Raw genomic sequence first — 17,865 nt, 5'->3', positions numbered from 1 at the left:
AAGAAAGAAATTAAAGTCTTCCTTGAATTCAATGAAAATAAAGAAACAACATACTCAAACTTATGGGACACTATGAAAGCAGTCCTAAGAGGAAAGTTCATAGCACTGAGTGCCCACTTAAAGAAAACAGAGAAAGCACATATTGGAGACTTAACAGCCCACCTGAAAGCTCTGGGAAAAAAAAAGCAGACTCACCTAGGAGGAGTAGAAGACTGGAAATAATCAAACTGAGGGCTGAAATCAACAAAATAGAAACACAGAAAACAATCCAAAGAATCAATGAAACAAAAAGCTGGTTCCTGGAGAAAATCAACAAGATTGATAAACCCCTATCCAAACTAATCAAACGGCAGAGAGAGAATATGCAAATTAATAAGATCAGAAATGAAAAGGGGAACATAACCACAGACACAGAGGAAATTCAGAGAATCATTAGATCTTACTACAAAAGCCTGTATAACACAAAACTGGAAAATGTAAAAGAAATGGACACTTTTTTAGATAAATACCATATACCAAAGTTAAACCAGGACCAGGTGAATAATCTAAATAGACCTGTTAGTCGTGAAGAATTAGAAGCTGTTATCAAAAACCTCCCTACCACAAAAAGCCCAGGACCAGATGGTTTCAATGCAGAATTCTACCAGAACTTCCAAGAAGACCTAATACCTATACTCCTTAATGTATTTCACAATATAGAAACAGAAGAGTCATTAACAAATTCCTTTTATGAAGCTACAGTTACTCTGATACCAAAACCACACAAAGACTCAACCAGGAAAGAGAATTACAGGCCAATCTCACTCATGAACATCGACGCAAAAATCCTCAACAAAATACTGGCAAACCGAATCCAAGAACACATTAGAAAAATTATCCATTATGATCAAGTAGGCTTCATCCCAGAGATGCAGGGCTGGTTCAACATACGAAAATCTATCAATGTAATCCATCATATAAATAAACTGAAAGAAAAAAACCATATGATCATTTCATTAGATGCTGAAAAAGCATTTGATAAAATTCAACATCCCTTTATGACAAAAGTATTGGAGAGAGTAGGGATACAAGGGTCATACCTAAATATAATAAAAGCTATATACAGCAAGCCGACAGCTAACATCAAATTAAATGGAGAGAAACTTAAAGCCTTCCCACTAAACTCAGGAACAAGACAAGTTTGTCCAGTCTCGCCATACCTCTTCAGTATAGTGCTTGAAGTTCTAGCAAAAGCAATAAGACAACACAAGGGGATCAAGGGGATTCGAATTGGAAAGGAAGAAGTTAAACTTTCCTTATTTGCAGATGATATGATAGTGTACATAAGCGACCCCCAAAACTCCACCAAAGAACTTTTACAGATGATAAACACCTTTAGTAATGTGGCAGGATACAAGATCAACTCGAAAAAATCAGTTGCCCTCTTATACACAAAGGATATGGAAGCAGAGAGGGAAATCAGAGAAGCTTCACCTTTCACAATAGCCACAAACAGCGTAAAATATCTTGGGGTAACTCTAACCAAGGAAGTGAAAGATCTATTTGACAAGAACTTTAAGGCATTGAAGAAAGAGACTGAGGAGTATACCAGAAAATGGAAGGACCTCCCTTGCTCTTGGATTGGGAGGATCAACATAGTAAAAATGGCAATTCTACCAAAGGCAATTTATAGATTCAATGCAATTCTCATCAAGGTCCCATCAAAATTCTTCACAGATCTTGAGAGGACTGTAGCTTCAGAAAAAGAGTTTGGCAATGACTCTTCTGATTATATAATGTGAAACACATTAAGGAGTATAGGTATCAGCTCTTCTTGGAAGTTCTGATAAAATTCTGCATTAAAACCATCTGGTCCTGGTCTTTTTTTTTTGGTTGGGAGGTTTTTATTACAGCTTCTATTTCCTCACAATTTATAGGGCTATTTAAATTGTTCACCTGGTCTTGATTTAATTTTGGTAAATGGTAATTATCTAAAAACAAGTCCATTTCTTTTACATTTTCCAACTTTGTGGCATATAAGCTTTTGTAGTAAGACCTAATTATTCTCTGAATTTCCTCAATGTCTGTTGTTATATCCCCCTTTTCATTTCTGATCTTGTTAATTTGCATGTTCTCTCTCTGCCTTTTGATTAGTTTGGATAGGGGTTTGTCAATCTTGTTGACTTTCACAAAGAACCAGCTCTTTGTTTCATTGATTCTTTGGATTGTTTTCTGTGTTTCTATTTTGTTGATTTCAGCCCTCAGTTTGATTATTTCCAGTCTTCTACTCCTCCTAGGTGAGTCTGCTTTGTTTTTTTTTTCTAGAGCTTTCAGGTGTGCTGTTAAGTCTCTAATGTGAGCTTTCTCCGTTTTCTTTATGTGGGCACTTATTGCTACGAACTTTCCTCTAGCACTGCTTTCATTGTGTCCCATAGGTTTGGGTATGTTGTGTCTTTATTTTTGTTGCATTCAAGGAAGACTTTTATTTCTTTCTTTATTTCTTCCCTGATCCAGGGGTGGTTCAGTAGTTGACTGTTCAGTTTCCATGAGTTTGTAGGCTTTCTGGGTGTAGAATTGTTGTTGAATTCTAACTTTATTCCATGGTGATCTGATAAGACACAGGTGGTTACTACAATTTTTCTGTACCTGTGGATGTTTGCTTTGTTACCAATTATGTGATCAATTTTTGAGAAGGTTCCATGAGATGCTGAGAAGTAGGTATATTCTTTTCTGTTTGGGTGGAATGTTGTATAGATGTCTGTTAAGTCCATTTGATTCATTACATCTGTTAATTCTCTTATTTCTCTGTTAAGTTTCTGTCTGTTTGACATGTCCATTGGTGAGAGAGGAGTGTTGAAATCTCCTACTATTAGAGTGTGGGTTTTGATGTATGCTTTGAGTTCTTGTAATGTTTCTTTTATATATGTGGATCCTTTTATATTTGGGGCATAGATATTCAGGATTGAGACTTCCTCCTGATGAATTATTCCTGTTCTCAATATATAGTGTCCTTTACATCTCTTCTGATTGATCTTAGTTTGAAACCAATTTTGTTGGATATTAGTATAGCCACACCTGATTGTTTCTTAGGTTCATTTGATTGGAAAATCTTTTCCCAACCCTTTACTTTGAGGTAGTGTTGTCTTTGAGGTTGAGGTGTGTTTCTTGTAAACAGCAGAATGTTTGGATCCTGTTTTCGTATCTATTCTTTTAACCTGTGCCTTTTTATAGATGAATTGAGTCCATTGATATTAAGTGATATTAATGACCTGTGGTTGTTAACTCTATTTTTTTTGTGGTAGCGTTTGTGTGGTTCCCTTCTTTGAGTTGTGCTGGGGAAGGGTTATCAGATGTCTGTGCTATTGTGGGTGGTGTTGGCTTCCTTGGGGCTGGAGAGATGCCTCAGCAATTCAGAGCATTGCCTGCTCTTCCAAAGGTCCTGAGTTCAAGTCCCAACAAACACATGGTAGCTCACAGCCATCTATAATGAGGTCTGGTGCCCTCTTCTCGCCTGTAGGCATACATGTACACAGTCTCACTCTGTTTCAATACTTGTCTTTCTCTTTCCTGTCCCATCCAGTCATTTTTTCACACTTATCTTCCTGCACGACCTGTTTAAATGATATTATGTTCATTTATTTCTTTGTGACTGGGATCTAACTCCTTTGGAGATAAAAATAACATGATCCACATAGAGCCAAGCAAAGTTGTCTTTGCTCTGCTTTTTTTCAGGATTATTTCTTATCTATCCTTTATAGTCCTGGTTAAGTGATGATGACATACATGTCCCTCTGAGACATTCAATCCAAGTGGTGGATTACGTAGTTGTTAAGGCCCAGTTCACATCTAAAGCTTGCTATCTGCTTTAAATTTGTGCTTTAGAAACTTTATTCTTCTTCAAAGACTTTTCAAAGGGATACTGAAACCCAATGTATAAAAGAAGCAGTGGCCCACTTCTCTTGACAGTGTTTAAGCTCGTGGTTCCAGTACTCAGGTGACACAGGCAGGAGGTTCTCCATGTCAAGGCCAGATTGTACTGTAGAGTGAGATGATGCCTAAAAGAAAGTGCTCTATTGAAGCCAAGCAGCAGCTTCTGGAGGCTTCCGTCATACATTCTCTAGGGAAACTTCTCTGAAGATGCTTCTAACATATTCCTGCTGCTCGACTCACTGCTTTGGAGGATGTCTTATCTTTTGAAGTCCTGAGCTCATGTTAGCTCTGGAAATGAGACACATCTGATGCACAGTCATTGAGTGCAGTGAATTTGGAGCAATTTCAGTCAGCCCTGTTTTGTAAATAGTAGACTTCATACTTACAAAAGTTATGACCCAGAATGGAGAAAAAGGTACAGGGTATATTTGTCAACTGGTAAAGTGTAGATCAAAGAATATTTACTGAAAAGATCACCTTTTTACACAAGTCACAACACATGGCAAGCGGGATGAACCATAAGGCTCTAGAGTTATATCTGAGAGGATTCAGGCAGCTGGTTCAGAATACATATGTATTTTTCTCTCACTCGGTCTGGCCCTTCTGCTGAATGCTCATCTGGGTAAGTCACTAATTCCATGTATTATTGTTGACAAAATGATTAGCTACTGAAAAACTCAACTGCCTGAATTTACATAAAGCAATTGTCTGATTAATATAATTAAAAATATACCCTGGTGAAGTCAGACTTTCTTTCTTATTATTAGTTATGAAAGCCTGGCCTTTAGCTTAGGCTTGTTACCAAATAACTCTATAACTTAAGTGAACCTGTTTATATTAATCTACATTCTACTATGTGGCTTCTGTATGCCTGACCCATTCCTCAGCTCACTGGTGTCACTCTTGCACATAGATTCTAACGCCCTGAGTTTCTCTCTTTGCCCAGAATTCCTGCCTTTCCTTTGCTGTCTAGTTTTAGGCCATTCAGCATTTTTATTAAAACTACCACAGTGACACATCTTCAGACAGTGTACAAATATCCAGCAACAAACAAGTGTTACTCTATTTGGGAAATGAAAGGAGAGATATAACATAATAGAGAGAGATGGGTTTGTTTTGTGTAAGAATAGACTTTTAGCTCACTCGTTATCCTCTATAGCTCGACCACCTAAGGGTTCTTTTTAAAAATATTTATTCATTTATTATGTATACAATATTCTTTCTGTGTTTATGCCTGTAGGCCAGAAGAGGGCACCAGACCTCATTACAGATGGCTGTGAGCCACCATGTGGTTGCTGGGAATTGAACTCAGGACCTTTGGAAGAGCAGGCCATGCTCTTAATCACTGAGCCACCTCTCCAGCTCCCATCTAGGGGTTCTTTATATTTATGGTTGTGAGCCTAGCCTTTAACAGCTGAGCCATCTCTCCAGCCCCTACGGGTTCTTAAATTCTCATTCTCTGAGCTTTATGGGACCACTGGACTCAAAGAACAATGAGTATGCCATCGTAGAAGAAGTCTAAGATTTTCCAAACTCTCAAAGAGAATATATACAATTACTTAACTCATCTGCAGGAGTGCTTAACTAGTCACCTCCAGCTGGATATCAGGCTTATGAGGTAGGTAGGTGGGGGCATAAGCAAAACCCAAACTTTCATCATAGTTAAATTATATCTATAATGGAGCATCATCCTTATTTTTGACCACCACAGGGTCTGCCTACAATCTGGTATTCTACTTCTCCAACTGGGCTCAGTATCAGCCAGGCCCGGGTCGTTTCACCCCTGATAACATCGACCCTTGCCTGTGTACTCACCTGATCTATGCTTTTGCTGGGATGCAGAACAATGAGATCGCCACCATAGAATGGAATGATGTAGAGTTCTACAAAGCTTTCAATGGCCTCAAAAAATGGTAAAAGAAAGGGGTAAATATCTAAATTAGTATCAAATAGACCAGCTGTTGCCAAGTCCCAGTTTCTTTGAAGATATTCCTTAAAACTGACTATAACAAGTCAATGTTTATCATTTATGTATCTCTCTATGTATCTATCTATCTACCACCTTTTAATTATTTCAAAATTAATTTTGAGAATTTGTATAATATATTAAAATCATATCAGTACCTTCTCAGTATTCCGCAGATGCTCTCTTTCTCTACCTATATAACTTTAGTGTCCTCATCTTTGTTTTAAACTTAGTCTAAGTTCATATATTTTTGAGTGTGTGGGAATCCATTGGAAATTTGTTTGCCCATAAGGTTTCCCACAACTCTCCCAGAACCTATCATTTGGCACCAGTGCTTCAGCTAGAGATGCGACCTTATGCCCACCTTCCCTTTCCGTGATGGTATTTAGTCTGGCTTGAGATCTTGGATGTCTTGTGCAGGCTGTTCCACCTGCAGTGAAGTGTATTCATATGTGCAACTTGTCTGTTGTTTCTGGAAAACACTTTTTACTGTAGTCCACCGTCTCTGCTTCTTTCTACCCCCTCTTCTGTGATATTTCCCTGTTTGATTTATGGCCTGGTCCACATGATCAAAGTCATAAAGGCATTATTGTCAGGACCAAGACCCTTGGACACACATGTTTTTTTGATTTCGTGTTGATACAAATGGTTTTCAAAATATGATACAATGCTATGAATTGTAGGTCCTTTGTTGTAGAGATAAGCTCTGAACTCATTCTATCTCACTCAAAGTTTGTATTGCTGACCAACATTTCTTTAATCCTTTCTTCCCCTGCTTAAACATCATAACTTCAGAATCAGTTGTTTCTTCATTTTATTATATTTATTTTGTCATGTTTAGCTATCTTTTAGAAGCCTATTCTTTTCTAATAATAGTCAGAAAGGGAGTGAATACAGAGTGGAGAATAAAGGTGGAGGAGTGGGAGTTGTTGAGGGCGGATAAGCAATCAGGGTGTATTGTATGAGAATGAAATCTATTTTCAATAAAATCAAAAAGATAAAATTCTGCCATCTACTTCTATGAGTTCAAATATTTTAGATTCTACTCATAAGTGAGATCTTGTATTATTTGTTAATCTATGCCTTGTTAATTTCAGTTAACATATCTTCAAATTAAAAATTTTGTTACTAATGGCAGATTTTATTCTTTTAAAGACTGAATAACCTAATTAATTACATAATTTTAAAGTTTCATTTTTTCTAGACATTTGCAGTTATTATGTTTCTTAAATAATCAAGTTAATGTTACAATTAATATTGAAGTGCTATTATTGACAAAATGGCTTATCTACTCTGTTTTTGATAAAATGTACTCTCAATACTGTTTTAGTTTTTTATATTATATATCTCTTTTTATATATATTTAGGACATTTATATTATTTTTTGAAAACATCCGTACTCAGGCTCTTCTCCCTTTTACAATTAGGTTGTTTCCTTGCTATTGAGATGAGTTCTTGATATATTTGGGACAGCATCCTTTGCAAGATATATGGTTTCCAGATATTTTCTCCAATTTTAAGCTGAAAATCAGTTTATTTCAAGATCCAGTCCATCACTCATGGGTATATACTCAATGAACTCTGCATCTTACTTTGAGATATTTGCTTATCCATGATCACTGCTGTTCTATTCATAATAGCCAGAAATGGGAAACAGCTTAGATGTCCATCAACTGATGAGCATATAATAAAAATATGACACATTTATATTTTATAGTATTATTCAACTGTCAAGAACAATGAAATTTTCAGCTAAATGGATGGAGTTAGAAACTATTATCCTGAGCAAGGTAACCCAAACCCAAAGGATAATCATCACGTATTTTCTCTTATATGTGGATCTTTGACTTTAAGCTTTGTATATGTGTGTTTTCTCTGAATAGCCACAGAGGTTGCATAATTAAAAAGGGATCAGGCAGGAGGATACACTCTTCCAAAGAAAGGAAATAGAATATAGTTTTATAAAGAGATAAAACGACAATAGAATAGGAAGATTAAGTCAGGGAGGAGATGGTGGGCCCAATAAAGGAGAGAATAAGGGGAGTGTCAACCTACACTAAAGGCTTTTTGACAAATCATATGGAAACTTACTACTATAGAAATTATATATATGTATATATAAAGATATTTTTTTATTGAAAATATATTCTTTTATTTTACAATATATCAAGATTATAGTGTCCTCTTTCCCTGCTCCTCCCATTTTCCCTACTTCCCTTCCCTGGAAAACCTACTCCCTTTCTGTCCTTATCAGAAAAGGAAAGGCTTCTAAAAGATAATAACTAAACATGACAAGAATAAGATATAATAATGTAAGGGAAAGGCTACCGAATTGAAGTTGGACATGGAAAACTAACAGTAGGAAAAGAGTATGAAGCACAGTCTCAACAATCACAGCTCACTTGCTTTCACAGTGAGGAGTACCACAATATACTAAACTAATAGTCATATATGAAGAGGATGTGTTTTAGAGCACTGTGGGCATGTGATTGTTGTTTCAGTCTCTATGAGCTTATATGTACTTGTTTAGTTGATTCAGAAGTCCTTGGTCACCTGGTGTCCTCTATCTCTTATTGATCTTAGAACCTTTCTGCCAGACTTGAAAGTTGTGGCACATGCCATTAATCCCAGACATCAGGAGGCAGATTCAGGCAGATTTCCATGAGTTTAAGCCCAGCTTGGTCTACAGAATGAGTTACAGGATAGCCAAAGCTACACAGAAAAATTCTGTTTTAAAAAACAAAACAAAGGCCGGGCGATGGTGGCGCACGCCTTTAATCCCAGCACTCGGGAGGCAGAGGCAGGTGGATCTCTGTGAGTTCGAGACCAGCCTGGTCTACAGAGCTAGTTCCAGGACAGGCTCCAAAGCCACAGAGAAACCCTGTCTCGAAAAACAAAAAACAAAACAAAAAAACCAACCAACCAACCAAACAAACAAAAACAAAACAAAACAAAACACAAAAGAATCTGCCTCTTATTTGGCAGGATTCCCTGAGCTCAGAGGGGAGGACTTGATGTAGACTTGTCAGTTACACTCTTTCAATGTATAATGTCTGACTATGGATCTCTGACTCTGTTCCCATCTGCTGCCAGAAGAAGTCTTTTTGATGATGATTAGATAAGGCTGTGGTCTATGACTATAGCAGAATACTATTGGGAGTCATTTTATTTGTATTTTTTTCTTTATTTATAGATCATTAGTGTTTTGTTTTACCCTAGTTCTTCGGGCTATCTATTCTCTGGTTCTTTTCCACCCTAGAAGTGTCAGGTATGAGTTCCCTTTTGTGAAGTGGGCCTTAGGTCAAATCAGACAATGGTTGACTTCTCACAGAATTCTGTGCCATAATTGTCCTAGCATATTTTTTTCCCATTAAACTTGTTTTAATGGGTCTCAAAATTCTGTGACAGATTTTTGGCCAAGTTGTTTCCATTAAAATTTACTGATTTTGAAAACTAATAACTTAAAACTGCCACACACACAAAAAAAAAATGGTCCACAAAACATTCTCCTTTCCTTCTTAAGGTTTTACGATGCATTGTTATCATTAACCGGTCTTTTACTATTAAACTTAAATGGCCAATTGAGACAAACAATTCTGAGGCAGTTCTTCCACCACTGATTAAGACTGGGGTGGCAGGTGTTAGGGGTAATATTCATTTAGCCTTCTGAGCTTTCTGGGCAGACTTGGTGATTTCGCCAGCTCCAGCAGCTTTCTTGTCCACAGCTTTGATGACACCCACAGCAACTGTCTGCCTCATGTCATGAACAGCAAAACGACCCAGTGGAGGATAGTCAGAGAAGCTCTCGACACACATGGGCTTGCCGGGAACCATATCAAAACTGGCTGCATCACCAGGTTCCAAGAATTTTGGGCCATCTTCCAGCTTCTTGCCAGAACGACGATCAATCTTTTCTTTAAGCTCAGCAAACTTGCATGCTATGTGAGCTGTGTGACAGTCTAGTACAGGAGCATAGCCAGCACTAATGGGGCCTGGGTGGTTCAGGATAATCACCTGAACAGTGAAGCCAGCAGCTTCCATTGGTGGGTCATTTTTAAAAAAATATTTATTCATTTATTATGTATACAATATTCTGTCTGCATGAATGCCTGAAGAGGGCACCAGTCCTCATTACAGATGGTTGTGAGCCACCATGTGGTTGCTGGGAATTGAACTCAGGACCTTCAGAACAGCAGGCAATGCTCTTAACCGCTAAGCCATCTCTCCAGCCCCCACTGGTGGGTCATTTTTGCTGTCACCAGCAATGTTGCCACGTCTAACATCTTTGATAGACATGTTCTTCACATTGAAGCCCATGTTGTCCCCAGGAAGAGCTTCACTCAAAGCTTCACGGTGCATTTCAACAGACTTTACTTCTGTTGTCACATTGACTGGAGCACCATGCCAGGTCTTAAAACATCGGTGTCCACTTGGCCCACAGGGACAGTCCCAATACCACCAATTTTATAGACATCCTGGAGGGGCAGTCGCAGAGGCTTGTCAGTTGGACGAGTTGGCGGCAGGATACAATTCAAAGCTTCCAACAGGGTGGAACTACCATCTTTGCAAGTGACTTTCCATCCCTTGAACCAAGGCATATTAGCACTTGGCTCCAGCGTGTTGTCACCATTCCAACCAGAAATCGGCACGAATGCTACTGTGTCAGGGTTGTAGTCAATTTTCTTAATGTAGGCGCTGACTTCCCTAACATTTTCCTCGTATCTCTTCTGGCTGTAGGGTGGCTCGGTGGAATCCATTTTGTTGACACCAACAATTAGCTGTTTCACACCCAGGGTGTAAGCCAGAAGTGCATGCTCACGGGTCTGCCCATTCTTGGAAGTACCAGCTTTGAATTCACCAACACCAGCAGCAATAATCAGGACAGCACAGTCAGCCTGTGATGTGCCTGCAATCATGTTTTTGATGAAGTCTCTGTGTCCTGGGACATCAATGATAGTAACATAGTACTTGCTGGTCTCAAACTTCCACAGGGAGATGTCAATAGTGATACCACGCTCACGCTCAGCTTTCAGTTTGTCCAAGACCCAGGCATACTTGAAGGAGCCTTTTCCCATCTCGGCAGCCTCCTTCTCAAACTTCTCGATGGTTCATTTGTCGATTCCACCACTCTTGTAGATCAGGTGGCCGGTTGTAGTGGACTTGCTGGAATCAACCTGTCCAATGACGATGATGTCGACGTGAGTCTTTTCCTTTCCCATTTTGGCTTTGAATTAGCAGTGGTTTTCACAACACCTGCATTCTGACGGCAAACCTGTTGTGAAAAAATGTCCCAGCATATTTTATAGCAGGACAGAATGTAGTTCGAAGATTTTGTGCCTGGGTTGGTGTCTGTGTTTCTGTTTCAGTAGCCTGCAAAGTACTTTCCCACACTCTCATGCGTATTGCATAGCTGTAACTTTTAAAATTAATATCATCTGTACTATTGACATTATTAAGATATTGATAGAGTAATGTCAGATAAAATAGTTGAAGTACTTTAGAGAAGAAAGACACTGTGAAAATATTCATTTATTATATATACATCTCTGAAACTAACTTCAAATATGCTTGCCTTGTTCTACAGGAGATTCGTGAAGCTTTTGAGAAGGAGGCTAATGAGAACAACAAGCCCAGGTTGGTGATAACTGCGGCTGTAGCTGCTGGCGTTTCCAACACTGAGGCTGGCTATGAGATCCGTGAACTTTCCCAGTGAGTGATGTACTTATTCCAAACGTCTGTAGGAACTGTTAAAGCACTGCGGTGGTCAGTCTAGAGATGTCTTGCACTCAAAAGACATTGCTTGTGTACTTGCTTTGGAAAAGGTGTTATTGTAGGCAAAGATGTGAGAAACAGTTATCAGAAATGATTTTAAATCTTATTACCTGTCAGGAATTTTGAAATTTTTTATTTTTGTGAGGTGGCAACACGTTACCCAATCACAGGAAGTTCTCAAGCCTGTGAGGCTCAGTTGTATGTCATGTAGCGGGGAGTGGCGCTGAACTTGGCGTAAGACTTGATGACCTTATTTACAGCTTCCAAGAAGTCTTTCTCTGTAGCAATTTTTTGCCGGGCTCGGATTGCAAACATACCAGCTTCTGTATACAAGCTCCTAATCTCTGTTCCAGTGCTGTTCGGGCACAGTCGGGCTAGCAGCTCAAACCTAATGTCTCGTTCAACACTCATTGAGCGAGCGTGAATCTTAAAGATGTGAGTCCGACCCTCTAAGTCAGGTAAGCTAAACTCAATTTTTTCTGTCCAATCTCCCCGGCCTCATCAGCGCTGGATCCAAAGTATCAGGTCGGTTGGTAGCCATTAGGACTTTGATGTTGCCTCGAGGAACAAAACCATCCAGCTGGTTGATCAGCTCCAACATTGTTCTCTGCACCTCATTGTCTCCCCCAGTGCCATCATCAAACCGAGCCCCTCCAATGGCGTCAATTTCATCAAAGAAAATAAGGCAGGCTTTTTTGTTTGTTCTGGCCATTTCATAAAGCTCACGAACCATCTGGCCCCCCTCCCCGACGTATTTCTGAAGAGCTCAGACCTGATAACTCGAATGAAGCAGGAGTCAGTCCTGTTGGCGACGGCCCTAGCACAGAGCGTCTTGCCCGTGCCCAGGGGATCAAACAGCAGCACACCTTTTGGAGGCTCAATCCCAAGGTTAACAAATCTCTCTGGGTGGAGCAGAGGGGTTTCAACCACTTCTCGCAGCTTCTCAATCTGCTCCTTACAGCCACCAACATCACTGTATGTGACGTCAGGCTTCTCCTCCACTTGCATCATGGTAACTGTTGGGTCAATCTTAGGAGGTAGTGGAATGTGAATTTGGTATTTATTTCTGTCCACACCAACTCTCATCCCTTCCTTAATGACAGTAGGTGCCACCCGATCACTGAGATCCACCATAAACTTGGCAAACTGCTTCACATTGATGATGTATTTGGGGTCCTCTGAATCAGCATTGATTATCTTCGTAAACCTGGCTACCTGCAGCGGCTACTCGTTCTGAAGTGTCTGTTTATCTGCGGCCAGAAACCAGAGGGCTGGTGGAGCCAGGCCAGTGTCGGACTCTTTAATACCAGTGAGCTTATTGATTTTTTTGAGAAGCTGTTGAATGTCATCTTCAACCTGCTTGATCTGCCTGGAGTATGTGCTCTGGCCGTAAATTTTCAGTAAGGCAATATCCCCCTCGTCCAGAGCTCGGATGGGCTTGTCGTCCTCATCTTCCTTGGTTTTCCGCTGGTCCATACCTAGGTAGTCAGGCATCTTGGGGGCCGCAAGAGCCTCAGCGTTTGGGGGATTACGCAGCACCTTATTACCTGTCAGGTACCTAGATCAAATCCATGTCATGACATATGACCTCCATGGCTCCTGGGATGGCTACACAAGAGAGAACAGTTCCCTCTACAAATATCCTACTGACACTGGCAGCAATGCTTACCTCAATGTGGTAAGACCCTACAAGAATACAGACCGGGGGTAAAGTAATATGGAAAGTAGACCTCCAATTTACGCAAGTTCAGCAACTGTCCAAATTAAACAAAGATATTCTTAAGTTATTGGCCATATCTCATGAACTATAACTTCATCAAAAGTTTTTGAAAAAAAATATCAAGGAATAAATCCATTGGTTATGAACATCATATAATTTGCCTGCTAAAACAGGGAGCTAATATAATTAAATATTGACCACTGACTGTTTGGGTCCTGTACCTAACCTACATTATAGGAGTATGCCATGAATTCCTGGAAGAACAATGGAGCCCCAGCTGAGAAGCTCATTGTTGGATTCCCAGAATATGGACACAATTTCCTCCTGAGCAACCCCTCCAATAATAGAATTGGTGCCCCTACCTCTGGTGCTGGCCCTGCTGGACCCTATACCAGGGAGGCTGGGTTCTGGGCCTACTACGAGGTCAGTAGATTGCTCTGTGAATTTCACACCCAACATTTTACATAGCCTTCAATTTAGGATCTCCTGGATCTGAATGTTTATTTTGCCTATTACCTACCTGTAGTGAGCAGTTCACTCCTGATGCTGTATGTTTGGAAAACATACTTCTATATTTAATCCAAATAATGCTTTTATAAGCAAACATCATGTTACTAAGAACATTACATATAAAGAAACAAAATGAACATATTTATCATTCTACGGTGGATTCCAAAATTGTAGTACTAAAATATGGATAAAAAGAACTTGATAAATAACTCACTCTTCAAATGTACCTCAGTGGTACAGCATTTACCTAGAATGCTAACAGTCCTGGATTTAATCTCTAGTTGCATAGGACAAAATGAAGTAGGATCATGTTGTACAATAGTTTTTGTGAAAGACTTTTCCAGGCTTGGTTGCTCATTCCTTTAATTTGAACATTCAGGAAGCTGAAAGAGGATAATTCTAAGTCCAAATTAAAGCATAGACAGTCTACCTTAAAAGATAAGACTAGGGGTGTGATGTAGCTCAGTGATAGAGTCTGTACTGAGCAAGTGCATATCCCGGGTCCTATCACCATCATTGCAATGATGAAAACAACTCAATACTTTTTTTTACTACAAATAAAACTGAATCATAAAATTGAGGTAGCCCCAACTGAAGATAAGAAAGGAAAGAAATCAATGTTTTCTCTCTTTCATGGAATTAATATGTGAAGGGTTTAAATCTCTTGATGTTTAAAGATTTGCACCTTCTTGAAAAATGGAGCCACTGAGCTCTGGGATGCTCCTCAGGAAGTTCCCTATGCCTATAAAGGCAATGAGTGGGTTGGCTATGACAATGTCAGGAGCTTCAATGTCAAAGTAAGGACAGCTCCTTGGATTTGCTGACATCACAGCACCAAGGCTCAGGAAATCAAATTAACCTTACACCTTCTATCTTTAAACAGACTCAGTGGCTTAAGCACAACAATTATGGAGGTGCCATGATCTGGGCCATTGATCTTGATGACTTCACTGGCCTTTTCTGTGGCCAGGGCAAATTCCCTCTGACTTCTACTCTTAACAAAGCCCTGGGTGTGTCCACAAGTAAGTGACAACCTGAGTGTGCAGATGGTGTGTTTCTAATGTCCCTTTATCAATATAAAGGCATGCTTGAATGCTCACTCCCACTGCATGGGGCCTACTCTTCCCATTCCATTCCCTTGTTCTTGCCCAGGCAACCTTTCCTAAATCTCAACTTCTAAGGGAATTTTGGGAAACTAGACCTAACGTTGGAGTATGCGGGAAAAATTTCCTAGGACTTCAAAGTTTGTAAGGGTCTGCAGAAATTGTGCTTATCTTTAGCATCCAAATCTCTTTGTGTGTTCATTAATGAGTGTGTGTGGACCTCATTCAATGTCCTGCTTAGCCTCCTGGAAGAATTAACAGGAAGCCACGCCAGTGCTCTTATTTATCCAACCCTCAGGGAATGTCTCCATTTCCCTAACTGTTTCTACAATTTTTTCTCAGAGGTATTTATATTCAGATCTTCAAAACATTTGCATGTGTTAATTATTGAATGCCTTGGATGACAAAGGAGACATATATAGAAAGTGGGACTTGATCCACACTTCTTATTTCCTGATACGTAATTGTTTTTGAGTCTCTTCAATTGTGAGATTGCCGCTAATTGCATCTTCTCCTGGGAATAATGTACCTAGTTTTCTTTACTTACACTTGAAGTACATGGCCACAGCATGACCACCCCTCTACTCTCTCTATTATTATATTTTAGGTTGCACAGCCCCTGATGTGCCTACTGAGCCTCCTGAGCCAGTGGCTTCTCCTCCAGGAAGCGGAAGCAGGAGTGGGAGTGGGAGCTCTGGAGGAAGCTCTGAAGGCAGCGGATTCTGTGCTGGCAAAGCTGATGGCCTGTACCCTGTGGCCGATGACAGAAATGCCTTCTGGCACTGCTCCCATGGAGTCACATACCTCCAGCACTGTCCGGCAGGCCTTGTCTTTGATACCAGCTGTAATTGCTGCAACTGGCCATGAACCTGACTCTGTCCCACTTTAACAAACTCTGTCCTTTCCACTATGCCTTGACAAAGACATTTGCTTCCATCTAAAGCTATGTAATAAAATCAGCTGCCAAAACTTGGGTTTCCTTGATTTTTATGATTTAGTGGAAAACTTTTCTCCATTTAAAATATCAGCTGTGTGTGTGTGAGAAAGAGGAGAGAGAGAGAGAGAGAGAGAGAGAGAGAGAGAGAGAGAGAGAACAGAGAGAGAGAGAGAGAGAGAGAGAGAGAGAAGAATTGAGGAGAGGAGTGTGATAACATGTTGCTGCCAAGAATACTACTTTTTTCCTCCCTCCCATGTTAATGTGCATGGTAGCTTAGACTCTGGAAGACATCTGAAGCTTGGTGATGGGCCATTACCCTAGTGACCATTTTTCCAAATCCAGAGGATTCACAGTGCTGCTTGCATTGCTGAAGAATGATTCAAGACTTTCTCCTATTACTTGTTGGGGATATGTTGCTGTTCTAGCATCCCTAGAGTTGGAAACAGTGGCTAGATACATGCCATGGACCTCTCTTTGATGTCTGCTTAGCAAAGAGACTTGCAGGTGCCTTTTCAAGAGTATCAAACTAACTCCTAATAATTTACTGTCTCTCTAAAGCTTCACCAGAGAAGCTTTGTTCAGCAGTAGATGGCAGTTAACACAAAGACTGGTCAATATGGAGAAAATAAGAAACTATGGAATTCTTATCCCTAAATGGGATATCTACATCACACCCTGAGACTCAGGGAGAGAAAAGAACCCCACACCTTTGTTGATAGGATTGAAACCTGGTATCACCACTAGGGAAATCAGCGTGGAGAACTCTCAAAATGTTGGAAGCAAATCTACCATTGACCTATACATAGCACTCCTTGTCATATGCCCAGAGGACTTGACATATATTTTTTTTAGCCATATACATTTTTGCTTTATTCCCAAAAGGCAGGAAATAGAAACAACCTATGTGCCATTGAACTGATTCATGGATAATGAAAATTTGGTACATATATATCATGTAATATTACTCAGCTGCTGAAGAAAAATGAAACTATGAACTTTGAAGATAAATGGATGGAACTAGAAAGGACCATATTGTGTGAGGCAACCCAGACCAAGAAAGACAAATATTGCATGTTCTCTTCTATTGGAGACTTCCACCTCCAAATCTTCAGATATGTATATATATATCTTAGGTAACACCAAAATTAAAAAGGTAAAAGGGGACCACTTCTGTGGTCACAGGGTTGGGGAGCAATAGAGAATGGTATAGTAGGGTACAAGTGACCTGATCAGAGAAATGGGGAGAAATGAGAACTCTAATTAGAAAAGGGGGAATGGAAATAAATACAGAATAATGAGGATAAAATAATGTTAAGGATGTCTGAAAAAGTAATAATGAATAATGCTATCAACTGTTTACCTAGAATTCTTATAATAGACATATCTGTGGACAAATATATGAATAAATTTATAGATATAAGTGTACATATATTTATAAATATTTCTCAACTTGTCTGACAATGCTTCTTCCAAAATCCCAAGAAATTCTAATAGAAACCCCAACACCAGGCATGATCAGTGCTCTTTTGAGTTGTTAGTCAGGGTTGTCTAAGAGACTCACAAAATACTATATGCTACTGCTATTGCCCCTGTTGCCCCCCAGAGGGGTAAAGTAAGTCCCTGTTGCTGAAAATATTGTACACATCAGACACTGGACACATAGGTTCCTGAACTGCAACTCACCTGAGTGTCTCCTTCCAGAGGACTAGCTTACATTGTACCAGAAGATGCCATACAAGCCTCCAAAAGCAACACCTATGAATCATAACCAACTGCAACACCTATGAATCATAATAATGACCAACATTGTACAATAACCATAAGGTGCGGTAGTAGCATGCATATCTTGGTAGTACTAATAGCTCTTTACTTGGCCTTAAGGACCACCCAACAAGAGGGAAACAATTTTTGGTACTAGTCTAGTATCAACTGTCTAGTGCTAGTGAAT

The 17,865-nt window shown here is 39.7% G+C and overlaps 1 protein-coding gene and 2 pseudogenes across 1 annotated transcript; 1 reads left to right on the top strand and 2 right to left on the bottom strand.

Annotated features, from left to right (window-relative positions):
* Positions 1–9,250: 9,250 nt before the first annotated feature.
* On the bottom strand, positions 9,251–11,097 carry LOC142855082 (elongation factor 1-alpha 1-like; annotated as a pseudogene).
* Positions 11,098–11,346: 249 nt separating this feature from the next.
* Positions 11,347–15,869, top strand: LOC142854051 (acidic mammalian chitinase-like). The gene is made up of 7 exons (XM_075979176.1): positions 11,347–11,367; positions 11,460–11,584; positions 13,202–13,325; positions 13,605–13,790; positions 14,555–14,674; positions 14,761–14,899; positions 15,588–15,869. The coding sequence occupies exons 1-7, from the start codon at positions 11,347–11,349 to the stop codon at positions 15,845–15,847; spliced, it is 975 nt and encodes a 324-aa protein (XP_075835291.1). The 3' UTR covers positions 15,848–15,869.
* LOC142855080 (26S proteasome regulatory subunit 7 pseudogene) lies at positions 11,765–13,183 on the bottom strand (annotated as a pseudogene).
* Positions 15,870–17,865: the final 1,996 nt, after the last annotated feature.

This window comes from Microtus pennsylvanicus, chromosome 7, assembly GCF_037038515.1.
Source record: "Microtus pennsylvanicus isolate mMicPen1 chromosome 7, mMicPen1.hap1, whole genome shotgun sequence".
Lineage (NCBI taxonomy): Eukaryota > Metazoa > Chordata > Mammalia > Rodentia > Cricetidae > Microtus > Microtus pennsylvanicus.
Note: the sequence above shows the minus strand (reverse complement) of the source record. Positions and strands in the feature narration are given on the sequence as shown.

Bases quoted from the DNA above. Each gene is read 5' to 3' on its own strand.
- LOC142854051 (XM_075979176.1), top strand. From the start codon at position 11,347: ATGTCAGATAAAATAGTTGAA. The intron at 13,791-14,554 runs GTCAGTAGATTG...TGATGTTTAAAG, and splicing joins GGTTCTGGGCCTACTACGAG to ATTTGCACCTTCTTGAAAAA. The intron at 14,675-14,760 runs GTAAGGACAGCT...ATCTTTAAACAG, and splicing joins TCAGGAGCTTCAATGTCAAA to ACTCAGTGGCTTAAGCACAA.